This window comes from Cydia strobilella, chromosome Z, assembly GCF_947568885.1.
Source record: "Cydia strobilella chromosome Z, ilCydStro3.1, whole genome shotgun sequence".
Lineage (NCBI taxonomy): Eukaryota > Metazoa > Arthropoda > Insecta > Lepidoptera > Tortricidae > Cydia > Cydia strobilella.
Window position 1 is genome coordinate 45,118,447 of NC_086068.1, and position 15,995 is coordinate 45,134,441.

Sequence of the window (15,995 nt, forward strand, 5' to 3'; positions counted from 1 at the left end):
GGACTTTTAATCCAACTTTACTCGGTTATTTATTATGTGAGACTATAAACAAAAAAAAAAGAAAAAACAATCTTAACTTAAATAGTAATTTCATAGCTTTCGAATTTCGATATTGTAGGGTATCGTTTTTAAAATAAATAAAAATCGACAAAATTCGATCAAAATTGACACTTGGCGCGCATGATCTTTTCCGTTTTTTCTTGCGAAATGTGACAGAGACAGCGGCAAACCGATGGTACGGCCTTAGGTGGTGCAAAGGGGTTAAAAATTTGTATGAAGGTCAAACATTTTTTTGAGTTCCGGGACTTGAATATTTGTATAAACTCATGTTATTAGAATACAAGAAAAGTAATGTCAGCGTTTTTAAGGTTCCGTACCCAAAGGGTAAAAACGGGACCCTATTACTAAGACTCCGCTGTCTGTCTGTCCGTCTGTCACTAGGCTGTATCACAGATGATATATTTCTGTTGTCGCTATACAACAAATACTAAAAACAGAATAAAATAAATATTTAAGTAGGGCTCCCATACAACAAACGTGATATTTTTGTCGTTTTTTGCGTAATGGTACGGAACCCGTCATGCGCGAGTACGACTCGCACTTGGCCGGTTTTTAAAAATTCATCCCCTAAAGGGGTTGAAAGTTTGTAGGGGTCCTAATTTTATTTTAAGCCAGGTACTTGAAACTTCGTAGAAAGATATTTAATGAAAAGAGAAGATAACTAATTTCAGAATTTTTGAAAATTCATCCCCCAAGGTGGTGAAAAATGGGTTGAAAATATGTATGGAGATCAAACCTTTTTTTGAGTGCGACACTTCAATCTTTTTATAAAGGCATATTATTAGAATACAAGAAAAGTAATTTAAGCGTTTTTAAATATTCATCTCTTAAAAGGGTTAAAAAAAGGGATTGAAAATTTGAATCTATTACAAATGCTTTGAAACTTCTTAGAAAAGTATTGTTTAAGATAACAAAAACAGTTATTTCAACTTTCTTAGAACTTCAACCCCTAAGGGGGGTTAAAAAGGGGATGTAAGTTTATATGTGGTACAAGTTTTATTTTAAGGTAGGAGCTTGAAACTTGGTAAAAGGGCATTATATTAAAATAGACGAAAACTGATTTCACCGTTTTTGAAGTTTATATTAATAAAGTTTGCATCGGGAGCGAACATTTAAAAAAAAGTAGTGGACTTGAACATCTTCTGAGAGGGCTGGGTTGAGTGGATATTGGGAAAAAAATTTTTTTGTTAGGGGCTTGAAACTTCGTAGTTTGTGAAAGACAAATTTCATACATTGTATAATTATTAACCAATGATTAACCGTCCGTACTGATATCTTTTGCTGCATAATATTCTATGCTCATGTAAAAGACTTATCTAACCACCAACATACAAATCCACGCGTACGAAGTCGCGGGCAACAGCTAGTTTTATACAAATATATGAATGAATATTGCAATGAAATACTGTGAATGGAAATGAGCATATTACTAAAAGCCTCTAGTAAAAAAATGAAATTAACAATACATTAAAAAAAAACCTCTATGAAAAAACCATTACATAAGACCAATTTTTCTCATCGCCCCTACAAAGGAATACTACTAGACTACCTAAAGCAGTGAGGTGGAAGTCACTCACAAATATAAAAAAAGGAATGCCGTAAAAACATGGAGGTGATATATTATTGGCCGGTACTGTATTTGAAACTTTGTGAATCCATTTTAAATGTAACACTACACACCAACAGCCAAAAGTCACACGCCTAAAAAGTATAAAAAATACACAATTCAGTCAGCAAGCAACAGCACTGTCAAGTCAACATCGAGAATTCGGAGAATTGTAGGCGGCTGAGATTAACCGTTATTATATCGTTCCACGAAAACAAAAAAAAATCGTTCTCTCAACTAACCGGTAAGAAGAGAGAACAAAATTTTAAAGTTCGCGTTCCATCAATTAACTGGTTTATTAATGAACGAAATAAAATAACGGTTTAGGAACGATATTAACCGATATTTCAATACCTGTTCCGAGCCCTGGCGGGCGTGACTCGCGCCCGATACAGCAGCATGCGCGTGCGGAGGGTTTCTCATTCACGTCCGACTGATGTGACCCAGCGTGCCGCCGCGTCCGCGCCGCGTGGACGCAAGGGGCCGCGCGGCACGGTCTGTTTGACGTCGCTAACCTGTTAGCATGGGCGGCGGTCGCGCCGCGCGACCGCGGCGCTGCGTCGGACCTTGTGTTTGGCCGAGCCTTTATTGTTTTTTTTTAATAGGTGTATTGGCAGAATGTCATAACGAACCATAAAGTAAATTTTGCTTATAGTTTTTTTTTAATGGCTCAATGCCATGATGCTGTGTCACAAATATTGTGAAATGGAAATTAGAAAACCGGCCAAGTGCGAGTCGGACTCGCGCACGAAGGGTTCCTTACCGTTACGCAAAAAAAAAACTGCAAAAAAAATCACGTTTGTTGTATGGGAGCCCCACTTAAATATTTATTTTATTCTGTTTTTAGATTTGTTGTTATAGCGGCAACCGAAATACATCATCTGTGAAAATTTCAAATGTACCCTCCGCGGAAAGTAAAAAAAAATAAAACTATTTTATTATTGACAAATATAATTTTGTTTGGTTCTCTAACTTGAACAGTTTACAAAATATGACACTTTCAATGATACGCTGATTATTTTACATTATCCTCAATAACTCGAAAACAAAAGAAGATCGAGGACTGATATTAAGCGTAGTGTTCTTGGGTCCTGCCAGTACACCACCTGAAAGAATGACCAAATCCGTCGTTGGGGGCACTTCTTGTTCGCTTAGCCTGCTAGACCCTTTAAAGTAGAGTGTGAATCAAGTTCTGATAACGAAACAATCAATCAACAATCTTCTAGCCGTGCCGTGCCCGAGGCGTGATACTTCCCATCCTAATATGAAGAACATAATATGTATCAATATTTCATTGCATGTGTGAGAAAAACAAATTAGGGTAATTGAGCATTGTCGATTAACATTGTTTTAGCTATTCAGCGATTTCAGAACGTATAGGTGCGCCGGGTTATAGACAGCACTACCGCGGTGGCGCTGGCGAGCGGCCGGTTCCGCTCGCAGCGACGCTCGCGGTGCTCGCCCTTGCGCCGCGTCGCTCCCCGCTATTTTCAGCCCCGCATTCCTCGCGACTGTTTTTCAATCTAATGTGAAACTCATAACGCGCATGCTGCTTTGTGCCTTTGTTTTCGTCGTTCGTCGCGGTAAACGAGTAATTGTTATAGTTCCGATGTATTTACAACAATTATTCGAAATAGAAGTGTTGAGTGGTGAATGTGTATAGTGGATGTGTGATGATGCTAAAAACTGGCGATAAGTGGAGCCTCTATCTATCAGCAGAGCACCGGAGTTGATGTGAAGCGTCGGCGATGGGCCCCACGCGGCTGCCGCCGACGCCCGAGGAGGAGCACTCTCCTCAGGAATTTCACGCTTGTCCGACTGATTTTAAAACGTCGTGTACGACAAGATGTGACCAGTAAGATATCATGTTTTTGTTTCGATGTTTTATTTATTGCATAGTATGCAGTACGTTTAAGGATAGTCATTTTATACAAATATCGAAGTTCATTTCACATTTTTATATTCTTGCAGCCTGACAAATACAATACAATAACAAGTGAATGCTAGCGTGATGGGATGTTTGTAGGTCAAGAGAAGAGGAAGTTGTCCAGTGAGCTAGCATTCTTATCTAAATCAATGGATAACCTAGGTAGTTGAGGGTACGAGAGCTCGACTGTTCATTTCGAAATTATTTTTAAACGTAGGTATTAGTTGAGGGTACGAGAGCTCGACTGTTCATTTCGAAATTATTTTTAAACGTAGGTATCTAAATCAATGGATGACCTAGGTAGTTGAGGGTACGAGAGCTCGACTGTTCATTTCGAAATTATTTTTAAACGTAGGTATTCAATTTATCAAAATCTTTTAGAAACCTAAATTTTTTTTAAAGGCCAGAAACACGTCAAAACTTTTATTTCTAAACTAAGTAGCGGCTCACAAAGTACATCTTTGTTTCAAATCTCATTAAAATATGTATAGCTAAGTTTTCAATTAAAATGGCTGGTAAAATAAGGACAGACAGATAGATGGATGGACGGACGGGCGGACGGACAGACGGACATGACGAAACTAAAAGGGCTCCGTTTTTGTTGCCATTTGTATTCCGTTGACAAATGAAGAATAATAATTATAAAAGCAAAAAACCCGACTGCTTTAAATAAAATGAACTGAAAAGGGATAGAAAAGTATCACAATACCTAATAGGCCCAGCAATAAGAAGGTATAGAGGGAAATGCTAGGAACACAATTTTTGACTACGTAACTTTGTTTGGACTAGTTAGGAGGTAAGAGGAGGGAGAGGGGGTGTTGAGCGTAGACTGTTTTTCTTGAATCTCGTACGCCGAAGACTGGAACGCGCTGGCCGAAGTGAAGCTACCGCTGCCAATTACCTCAGAAATACCACCACCATGTTACCGGGTTAGTGTGAGGGTTAGTAAGAACACTTATTTTAGGGTTAATAAGATGTTAAGTGTAGAGGTGTTGTAGAAAGACTGACGAGGCTAGGTTGGGCAGTCATATTTATATGATAGCGCGACCGCGCCCCGCCCACTGTGTCACGTGGGTGTGTTGTGCAGAGTCAGTATCCATTTATTGGCCAATCAGCTTACGCTATTTTACAAAGTTAGGGAATAGGTAATATTTATTGTGGGACATTGATTCTTATAACTATGCACGAAATATAAAGATAAAACATAAACACACAATGATTAAAAGACATAGAAAGTTACACAATAATAAAACACAAAATTAGAGAATCACAAAACGTACAATAAAAATATCTTAAAAGCTATATACGACAATCTCCCCCGCGTGTGCCAACACCGTCTCCATTCGTGGAGTATATAGGTATAAGCCGGGAAACTGGACGACGGACTTCACCCGCTCGGGTGCGAACAATGGCTACTCTTACGTGGCCATCAGGGCCGGGAAAGAGTTGTGCGATTTCGCCTCTAGGCCATGTTCCTCGTGGCATAGAGCTGTCCGCTACGATGACGATGTCGCCTATATTTAGCTTCTGCACGTTCTGGTGAGCACTGGGCCGAGGGAGGAGGCTGGGTCTGTATTCTTTCTGCCAGCGCCTCCAAAAGTGATCGGCTAAGTTCTGCGCTGTCTTCCATGACGACAGTGACATATCTTTGTCTGTGAAGACGCCCAGCGGTGCCATTGCGCTCGACCGGCCGATGAGAAAATGGTTCGGCGTCAGAGCCTCGACATCTAGGTCTGGATTCACAGGTGTCAGTGGTCTGGAGTTCACTACGTGCTCGGCTTCTAGAAGCAGCGTATGTAGAACTTCTTCATGAGGTGCTCTCTCTTTTAGTGTAGCTTTCAGTGCAGTTTTCACGCTGCCCACGAGTCGTTCCCATGCACCGCCGGCGGAAGGGTTGCCAGGCGGTATCTTTTTCCAGGTGATCGCTCGTTCAGTCAGGAATGGCTTTAGACTGTCTGGCAGCGTTTTCTTGGCCTCTGCAATTTCTCGTTCTGCTCCGTAGAAGTTAGTTGCGTTGTCGGAGTACAGAACGGTAGGCGTGCCGCGCCGAGCTATCATTCTGCGCAGTGAGAGTATCATAGAGGATGCCGAAAGTGAGGCGGCAAGCTCTAAGTGCACAGCTCGGGTAGTGAGGCAAGTATATAATACGCCCCATCTTTTCTCGCGGCGGCGGCCTATTGTAATATTCATTGGGCCAAATAAATCTACGGCTGCGGCGGTAAATGGCGGTTGATTCGCCTGGAGCCTCTCTGGTGGTAAGTCGCCTACAGGAACCTTGAGTGTGGTCCCCTTATAGGTCCGACACCATTGGCACTTATTCGTTATATAACGAATGCTACCGCGCAGACCGATAATATAATATCTTTGTTTCAGCTCGTTTATCACTGTTGAATGGTTGCCGTGATTGTAGAGAGCATGAAAATGATGTATTAGCAGCTTGACGAAATCTTCTTTAGCGTGTAGAACGGGTATGTGTACATCTTTATCTATTCTGGCGTTCAGCACGATGACTCCATTTTTGTCGAGTTTTACTGCGATTTTATGGAGTGGCGATTTCTTCGGAATCGGCCGTCCAGTTTCCATTAACTTGATTTCCTCTGGAAAGGTTTCATGTTGACTCCGGCGTATAAGCAATATCTCTGCTAAGTTCAAATGCCCCTTATTTATGTCTGTGTCTGGTTTCTTTTTAAGCAATGCGGCTTTAAAAACCTCGGCGGCAACCAGTGTTTTAGCGGTGGCGCGGACTAAGCGTACGAACTTTGAGAACCTACATACCTCCGGCAGGTACTCAAACTTATTTTTCGCGGCGCCTACCGAGCATACGAGCTTGTTAACGCGTTCTTCGCCCGTATCGGCGACGGGCGCGGGCGTTTTCTCTGTCGGCCAATGCTCCTCGCTTTTACGTATGAAATCGGGCCCTATGAACCATCGGTGGTTCGCTCCAAATTGCGTAGGTATACCGCGCGTCGCGTCGTCAGCTACGTTAGCTGCACTAGGCACCCAGCGCCAGTTGGCGGGGGTGGTAGTGTTCTCGATTTCCGCTAACCTATGTGCGACGAACGTTTTGTACCTACGTGGGTCCGACCGTATCCACGTGAGTGCCGTTTTGGAGTCAGACCAAAAATACTTGTCCTTTATTACGTAGTCTGACTCTTTGACTATGGTCTCCGCTAACCTAGTCGCTAGTACGCAGCTCTGTAATTCCATTCGTGGAATACTAACTACCCGGAGAGGTGACACTCGGGCCTTTGCGGCCACTAATGCGGACGTTCTAGTCCCCTCGGGGTTGACGCTGACTAGGTACACGGCCGCGGCATATATTTTTTCACTTGCGTCGCAAAAAACATGCATATATGCCTCCCTATTAAATGCGGGCACGTGTCGCGGAATTTCCAAGTCTCGTAATTGTTGTACGTTATCTATGAACGATCGCCATGCGGGTGCGAGCGAGACGGGTATGGGCGAGTCCCATCCGATTCCGGTGCGCCATATCTCCTGCATTAATGCCTTGCCTAAGACGGATATGGGGCTTACGTATCCGATCGGATCGAATATCGACATCGCACTACTCGTAACCTGTCGTTTTGTAGGTAATTTCTGACCGTTAAGTACGTCCTCGGGCGTGTTGCGAAAGTTTACGTTGAAACCTAAGGTGTCACGCTTGTGATTCCATTTCAAACCTAACGTACGTTCGCTCTCGCTAGCGCCTAACAGTGACGCTTCCTCTTTACTGTTAACTACGTCAGCAATAACCGCAGGATGGTTCGACGCGAACCCGCGAAGCTCGAATGACGCGCGCATATTTAATTCGTAAACCTCGTTTACTATGCGCCTGGCGTCGTCCTCGGACGTATCGAGCGCGATCAACATGTCGTCCATGTACGTATTTTTTATTGTTTTTTCAGCTGCGATCGGAAATTGTTCGCTATGCGTTCTTGCGTTTTCGTTTTTGACGTATAGCGCGGTTGTCGGCGACGCTGCCGATCCAAATATAAGCCGCTTCATTCTGTATTCTTGCGGTGGAGAGGTGCGGTCCTCCCCCCGCCAAACGAAACGTAACGCATCGCGATCTTGTTCAACTATCTCGATCTGTAAAAACATTTCTTTGACGTCCGCTATTACCGCGATTTTACCCTCGCGGAAACGCACTAGAACGCCAAAGAGTGACTCTAACAAGTCGGGGCCGGCCAAAAGCGCGCTATTGAGCGACCGTCCGTAGGCTGTGGCGGCCGCGTCCCACACTAGTCTCATTTTGCCGCGTTGCGGGTGAAAAGTTGGGAAATGCGCTAAGTACCACACCCGGGGCGCATCGAGGGGGGGCGGCGACTCCATTTTCTCCGCGTAACCCTTGTCAAGCAAGTTAGCCATATGCTTTGCATATTCGGCCTTTAACGTTGCATCTCGGTCTAGTTCTCGTTCTAGACTGTACAGCCGTTTTAATGCTTGCGCTCGGTTATCTGGGAGCTTTTCGTCGTCCGTCCGCCATAATAAGCCCGCTCGATACCTATTCTCCCCCGGTATTTTTACACAGGTGGCTTTCAGCAAGTCTAGCGCGCGCTGGTCGGGATCGGCCCGAGGTAGCTTTTGTGAAACGCCTAATGATTCTATGTCAAAATGCCGTTTCATTAGCTCTAAAGCCTCGTCGTCCGCGGTTTTAGGCCGTGCGTGCCCTACAAAATTTACCGCGGCGCGGCGCGTTCTATCTGGGCCGTGTAAAACCCAGCCCAGTCTAGTTAGGCTAGCAATAGGAAGCTCAGGCGGGCCCTCTAAAATTTGCCGAGAAATGATGAGGTGCCAATTATCTTGTCCTATCACGATGGTAGGTATGCCGGTCGGGTAACTTAATTCGTCCGCGATTTTAGTCAAGTGTTCGCACTTGTCGACTACGTCACGTGGTACGCCCTGCATTCCTATGCCAATATCGCCAATCGTGATTACCTCCATCATTTCCATGTGTCGGCTACAAAAACCCCGTATTGCGACTCGTAACGTATACGAATCTGGATTTCTGACTACGCCGCCTATGCCTTCTATTTCCAAAGTTTCGCCTTTTACGCGAGGCGCGAGTTTATCGGCCGTTTCGTGAAGCATCAAAGTCATAGCCGCGCCTTCGTCTAGCAGCGCGAGGGTTTGCACGGTACCTAGCGGTCCCGACACCTCTACAGGCATGACTTTGAGGTACGTTTGCGGGAGCCTAATATTATTAACCGCTGCCGCCGGAGTACTATTACCGTTCGCGGGCGCGGCCGCGTTCAGTCCGTGTAATAGCTTATGATGTCCGGCTTCGCATTGGTTAACTCCGCACGCGATGTACTTGCACTTGAACTTACGGTGAGCCGCGTCTAAGCACCTATAGCATAATCTAGCGCCCTTTGCTAAGTCCCACCGTTCAGAAATCGTCGCCGCTAAAAATTTACGACACGCGCTAACTTTGTGCTCGTGGCCGTTCTGGCAAACGGCGCACGTGCTGCGCGAGACAGGGACGGACGATGTCGGTTGTTTGGGCTTAGCTCCGGTCGACGCGGGTTTTTTTTTGTTACTATCGCGAGGCTTAACTTGCGCGATAGCGGGTTTATTACTACGCGGCGCTTCGCGTACGTAATGATCGTGGGAATCTGATTCCGACTCCGTGCTAGGATCGCGGGAAAACGCGGGGGCGCGACGCCTATCGCGAGAACTGCTTGCTCGCCTAGGGTCGCGCTCAAAAGATACCGTGTTTACTGTGTTCCGCAATCTGTTCGACGGCCTATGTCGGTTGACGCGTTTGGCTGCAGTGCTAATTTCGTTCAAAAACTCCGATAATGCAACTAGACCGGGAGTTTGACTATTAGACTGCCTATATTTTGCCCATTCGTAACGCACAATCAGATTAAGTTTGTCCACGATTTTGTTTACAAGTTCAGGCGCGTGTAGGTACTGCTCTTGTCGCAGCGAACGTATGGTTGCGACGGCATTCGCAATATGTGCGGCGAAGGAAGCTATGTTCGCGTTGTCTTCTGACAAGCGCGGCATACGTTTTATATTATGCAACTCCGTTAACACAATTTCCTCCGGGTCGCCGAATTGCCGTTCTAGCGCCTCCATAATTTCGTACGGGTCCTGAACTGTGTACATAATTGATTTCACGGCGGTCCGAGCCTCGCCTTTGAGCGCGCGCCTAATACGACTTACGTTATTGACGGCACTAAACATGGGAGACGTGTCCTCGAACTCTGCCCTAAATGAAATCCATTCGGTTATATCTCCTCCGAATGAGGGTAACTCGGGCGGCTTATGGTAGATAGGTGCATAACTGCCGTGTGGCACCTCTAAATAACGCGGTTGCGGCCTACTAGTACCCCGCTCAATGGCGGCGGCGCGCGGCGGCGGCGCTGTCTCCTTCGGCAAGGGAATTTTCCTATTCACGATCGCGACGTCGTGCTCCTGCGGCCTACACTGTTGTCCTACCCAATTCCTAGTACGCCGTTCAGACTCGTCAGCCACGGTACTGCCTCTGTCAGAATTCGCCTCCAATTCGGCGATCTGCAGCTTTAATTTGGCAGTATCGGACTGCTTCTGAGCGACAACTAGAGCGGCTTTATGAACCTCGAGCTCGGCCATGAGCACCGATAATTGACTATCACGATCCCTATTTACCGATTCGCGACCTCTGATTGATCCACGAACAGACGGCGCCCGCGGCGGCGGCGGCGCGACCACGGGGTCTTTATTCACTAGCGTATTCGACCTACTGCGTTCTACTACCGTATCTTCGAATGCGTTCGAGTGTACCGAATTGTTGTCTATCTCTCCACCGCTATTCACTTGGTTGCCGGTGGAGCCTTTGCTCCATGTATGTGTCTCGGTAGACGTGGTCTTGCCGGACGAGGGGGTAGGGGTCTCTGTGGGCGCGGGGGCAGGCGGGCCCTTAGCGCGCGGTCGAAGATTTCTCGTACTCTTCGTAGACATCTTCTTCTTTCTTGACACACACGCGGGGGGTCCCTAACTATATACAAATTTACCTGCCTAACACCTATGCCCTGACGCCACAGAGCGCAACGTCAGTGCCCCTAAGCGTAAATCCCTCGGTGCACTGAATCTCCCGCAATGACAAAGTGCAATGCCTAGAGCGTTCGAAAGCAGTGTGATGGCATCACCATGTGACACATGCAACGAAAGTTGCCAGGACGCGTGAGTGGAGGAAAACCTACAACACAGCACGGTCCGACCGGCAAGCCGGTTTGGTGGGGTATGGAGGGGTAATTGGGTAAGGGTCTGAGCCGAAGCGTACTTCAAGGCTCAGCGCGTTCGTTTTTCAAGCTTCTTTTTTCTATCTGAGTGGAGAAAAATCTCGACACTCAGCGCGTACTTGTTTCTTTGTTCTTTCTTCTATCTGAGTGGAGAAATTCTCAACACTCAGCGCGTACTTGTTTCTTTGTTCTTTATTCGGCTATCGAAGGACCATAATTGTTGAGCGTAGACTGTTTTTCTTGAATCTCGTACGCCGAAGACTGGAACGCGCTGGCCGAAGTGAAGCTACCGCTGCCAATTACCTCAGAAATACCACCACCATGTTACCGGGTTAGTGTGAGGGTTAGTAAGAACACTTATTTTAGGGTTAATAAGATGTTAAGTGTAGAGGTGTTGTAGAAAGACTGACGAGGCTAGGTTGGGCAGTCATATTTATATGATAGCGCGACCGCGCCCCGCCCACTGTGTCACGTGGGTGTGTTGTGCAGAGTCAGTATCCATTTATTGGCCAATCAGCTTACGCTATTTTACAAAGTTAGGGAATAGGTAATATTTATTGTGGGACATTGATTCTTATAACTATGCACGAAATATAAAGATAAAACATAAACACACAATGATTAAAAGACATAGAAAGTTACACAATAATAAAACACAAAATTAGAGAATCACAAAACGTACAATAAAAATATCTTAAAAGCTATATACGACAGGGGGGTTTGAAGATTAAACTATACATACCCACTTTTTTCTTGTAAAAATTAATACTAAATTGCTTTGTTCTGTTTTAGAATATATTTTATGCTATTCGTGCACTCTGTAAATAATGTATATAATGTTTGTTTGTATTTCTCTATATAAGTGAATTGTAATATTCTTTTGGAGAAATAAATTCTTAAACCATAAACCATATTTTTTTCGGTTTTTCACATATCTTGGAAACTTTGCGTCTTAGCGACATGACTACTTAAACAAAACCAAAGCTGATTAAATTTGCTACAAGATTAATTCAGTCAAAATTTTCGATATCTTGAATAGTTTTCGAGATTATCGAGATATTCTCTATTGAAAGTTTATTTGGGGCTCTAAATTTTATTTTGATATCTACATCAATGAAGCTACTATTTAGGCCATGTTTGGTATCGTTTTCTTATAAATCGGGAGTGCCAAATTCATTTATTTTATCACATAGTGCACTGCCTTATGTGAATATAGTTCAGATCCGGAAACCGCTACCAAATTTTAGTATGTTGTTGGGCATGGTACTGGGTTTCCAAAACTGCCGGGAGACAGCGGCGCCGGCCATCTACTTCAGCGGAATGACGTCATCAAAATGACCTCGTTGCGAATATTGCATTTTGCACCCAAACTATGCATTGCACATACCCGTGTGGGGTATTAAACGAAAGCCAATAAAATATTATATATTTCACTTATACACTATGTACCAATATACAATAGTTTAAGAGAAATTTAAAAATAAATAAAAATGATGAATTTGTTTTTTCGTTTATTAGGGTTTTTCAACCAAACCAAAAGTCGGACGTTAAAGCAATGTACTACAAAATTAAAGCTGATGTCTCAAGCCATACAATGATATCAAAATAATCAAAATCAGACCAAAAATGTAAAAAGTATGCATCAAAATGTAGGTATTTGCTAGAACAAATGCATTAACGTTAAAAAAATCGAAATTGGTCATTCTCAGGATAATTCGCATAAGCTTCTAGTATGTTATTAGCAATATAAAAAGGATCATAAAACTGCTGGGAGACAATCTCTATAGTGCCTGAGTAGCAAATAATGGCGTCATACATGTGACCGCTGCCGAAATTTGCAAAATCTAAATTATAACTATACCATGAGTTATACATACACGTGTGCTATATCAAACGAAAGGTTATTAAATATATTATGATTCGTTAATACATTATTTATAAAAACAATGTATATTTTAGGAGCTACAAACAAAGAAAAACCACTTTTTCTGAGAAAAGTTCGTGTATATATATTTTATAGCTCAACTAAAAACGTTATAACAATGTTGCGTCTAATATAAAAGAAACCAGTTTTTCAACTATACGTCACAGCTAAAAATTTTAATTCCTGATAAAAACTGTAGAAGTTGTACAAAAAAACTGAAGCGCGCCAACAATTCTACCTTAATGCGCTCTATTATGCAAAGAATAGTCCTAATTATCGGGTATTAAATAAAAGAACATTACATAAAACACATGAAAACGATATTTTGGAGTGGAATTATAATTTATAAATTGAATTTATTTGATAAATAAGCAAAACAACGGTTTCGTTTAGTACCTAATCTCCTCCTTTGAAAGTCGGTTAAAATTTAAGTTTTGTGCACCTGGGCTACAAAGGCGAATGAATTGACGCCTCATTTATCAAAATCAGTTTAGTAGTTCCATGTAAACAATACATTACACGTAGACAGCAAATTCTGCCTATTTCTATTGTCTGGGAGAGGACTGTGACTTCTGTAACAGGTTTTTTTTACCTCGCTCAGAAGTCAGGGACTTCAACACCTATTTTGTACTTGCTTCTGTCAATATTTTTTTTAATTTTTTTATAAATTATGATTCCACTCCAAAATGTCGTTTTCATGTATTTTATGTAATGTTCTTTCATTTAATACCCCATAATTAGAACTATTATTTGCATAATATGAGCGCATAAAGGTTTTCCCTTAATGTCAATTGTTGGCGCGCTTTAGTTTTTTTGGTACAACTTCCACAGTTTTTATCAGAAATTAAAAATTTAAGCTGTAACGTATAGTTGAATAACTGGTTTCTTTTATATTAGACGCAACATTGTTATAACGTTTTTAGTTGAGCTATAAAATATATATACACGAACTTTTCAAAAAAAAAAGTGGTTTTTCTTTGTTTGTAGCTCCTAAAATATACATTGTTTTTATAAATAATGTATTAACGAATCATAATATATTTAATAACCTTTCGTTTGAGATAGCACACGTGTATGTATGACTCATGGTATAGTTATAATTTAGATTTTGCAAATTTCGGCAGCGGTCACATGTATGCCATTATTTGTTACTCAGGCACTATAGAGATTGTCTCCCAGCAGTTTTATGATCCCTTTTATATTGCTAATAACATACTAGAAGCTTATGCGAATTATCCTGAAAATTACCAATTTCGATTTTTTTTAACTTTAATGCATTTGTTCTAGCAACCTACATTTTGATGCCTAATTTTTACATTTTTGGTCTGATTTTGATTATTTTGATATCATTGTATGGCTTGAGACATCAGCGTTAACTTAGTAGTACATTGCTTTAACGTCCGACTTTTGGTTTGGATGAAAAACCCAAATAATCGTTTTTTTTTTGCACCATTTTTATTTATTTTTAAATTTCTCTTAAACTTTTGTATATTTTGGTACATAGTGTATTAGTGAAATATATAACATTTTAATGGCTTTCGTTTAATACCCTACACGTGTATGTGCAATGCATAGTTTGGGTGCAAAATGCAATATTCGCAACGAGGCGGGAGTCATTTGATGACGTCATTCCGCTGAAGTAGATGGTCGGCGCCGCTGTCTCCCGGCAGTTTTGGAGACCCAGTACCATGCCCAACAACATACTAAAATTTGGTAGCGGTTTCCGGATCTGAACTATCTCTTCGACCGTTTCCCATAAGGCATAGTACTAACATTGACACCCATTCCGAAGTAAAAACATATAAACTTTAAACAAATACCTTTTTTAAAACTCCTCTTCACACTTAAACCGCTTAACCGATTTAGTTGATATTTGGTATAGAGATGTTTTAAGTTCCGAGACAGGACATAAGATTTATCTCAAAAATCATACTTTGAAGGAGTGAAATTTGGTGTGAGGGGAATTCAGCTTCTTTGCCGAAGTTTAATTCCTGAGGTTAATACTGTTTAAGTTTAGGTTTGAAGTCATGTTTGGTATCATTTTCAACTAAATGAAACATGTAGGTATTGTAGGTAGACCATCCCAAATATTTTTTAAATCGGTTCAGCGGTTATTGAAGTGGAGTAAAAAAAAGCATTTTTTTTAATTTTGTTTTTACTTAGGAATGGCAAAGATAGATATAACTCCGTAATAGATGGATACAGTCTAAGGAAAAAACGTGCCTCGAAAATCATGAAAATTTGATTCTCGATCAGATGGCGCCACTAGTTTATGGATACAGTCTAAGGAAAAAACGTGCCTCGAAAATCACGAAAATTTGATTCTCGATCAGATGGCGCCACTAGTTTTGGCCTACTCTCGTATAGAGGGCGTTGACGGTTTTGTTTGTTATTTATAATTTTAACGCATATCAGTGAAAGAACGTGGGTCAAAATCATATAAAAATAATTCATGCAATTAAAAAAAATCATTTATCCATATTTAAATACATTTTAACTTATTTTTATAAATCTTAATTTTTAGTTTTAAAGTATGTCGATAAATGGCAGTGAATTTACAGTGGTTACAAAATTTACTATCTTATTATATCCTCTTTGGGAATGGTGTCAATGTTGATACCATAAATGAATTCAGCGTCCCCCCCCCACACCAATTTATACGAAAACATTTAAAAGTAGCACTTTTTGAGCAACTGTATTAAAAATATATTAGTAGCTTGGCGGAACAGCCTTTAGGTTACTTTTCGCTCATGTTGTCGCAGACATGGATATACATATTTGGTTGGTATCAGTACATTCAGTATGATGTCCTGCACACAAATATATAAGATAACAAGCGCGAAAGTGGTGGGGGTAGTTGCTGTGACGTCATAAAGTCGGCAGTAGCATAAGACGAAGCTACCATGTTTATAATGTACATTAAATTGCGTAGTTTTTTTTCCCTTAATGTCAATATGTAGGGAGGAAAATACGTTTGTATGGAGGAGCGATCGTCCACTATCGTCTTAAAGGAGCCCATCAGCCCACTGACTATTAGTCCGCCTGACGATATCGGCCTGTTAGAAAAAAAATTGACAGGTCCGAACAACTGACAGGCCGATATCGTCCGACAGACTGATAGTCATTGGGGCCCCTTTATAGACATGCAAATGTGAAGAAGTACACTGGTTACAAATACGCAAATATGCAATAAGTGTGTCATAATATATTTTTTTCCAGTATCTTGTACATTGTTTATGACGCCATCTT

The 15,995-nt window shown here is 42.0% G+C and overlaps 1 protein-coding gene across 6 annotated transcripts in view; it reads left to right on the plus strand.

Moving 5' to 3' along the window:
• LOC134754811 (protein ECT2) overlaps positions 1-15,995 on the plus strand; it is a 93,314-nt gene that overhangs the window by 21,400 nt on the left and 55,919 nt on the right. Inside the window, exon 1 of one of the 6 annotated variants that reach the window (XM_063691193.1) lies at positions 3,183-3,521. The exons of the other annotated variants lie outside the window; for them this stretch is intronic. Coding sequence (XP_063547263.1) covers positions 3,415-3,521 — 107 coding nt within the window. The 5' untranslated portion in view covers positions 3,183-3,414. Of the gene's footprint in view, positions 1-3,182; positions 3,522-15,995 lie in introns of those variants that run through there. 6 annotated transcript variants of the gene reach the window in all.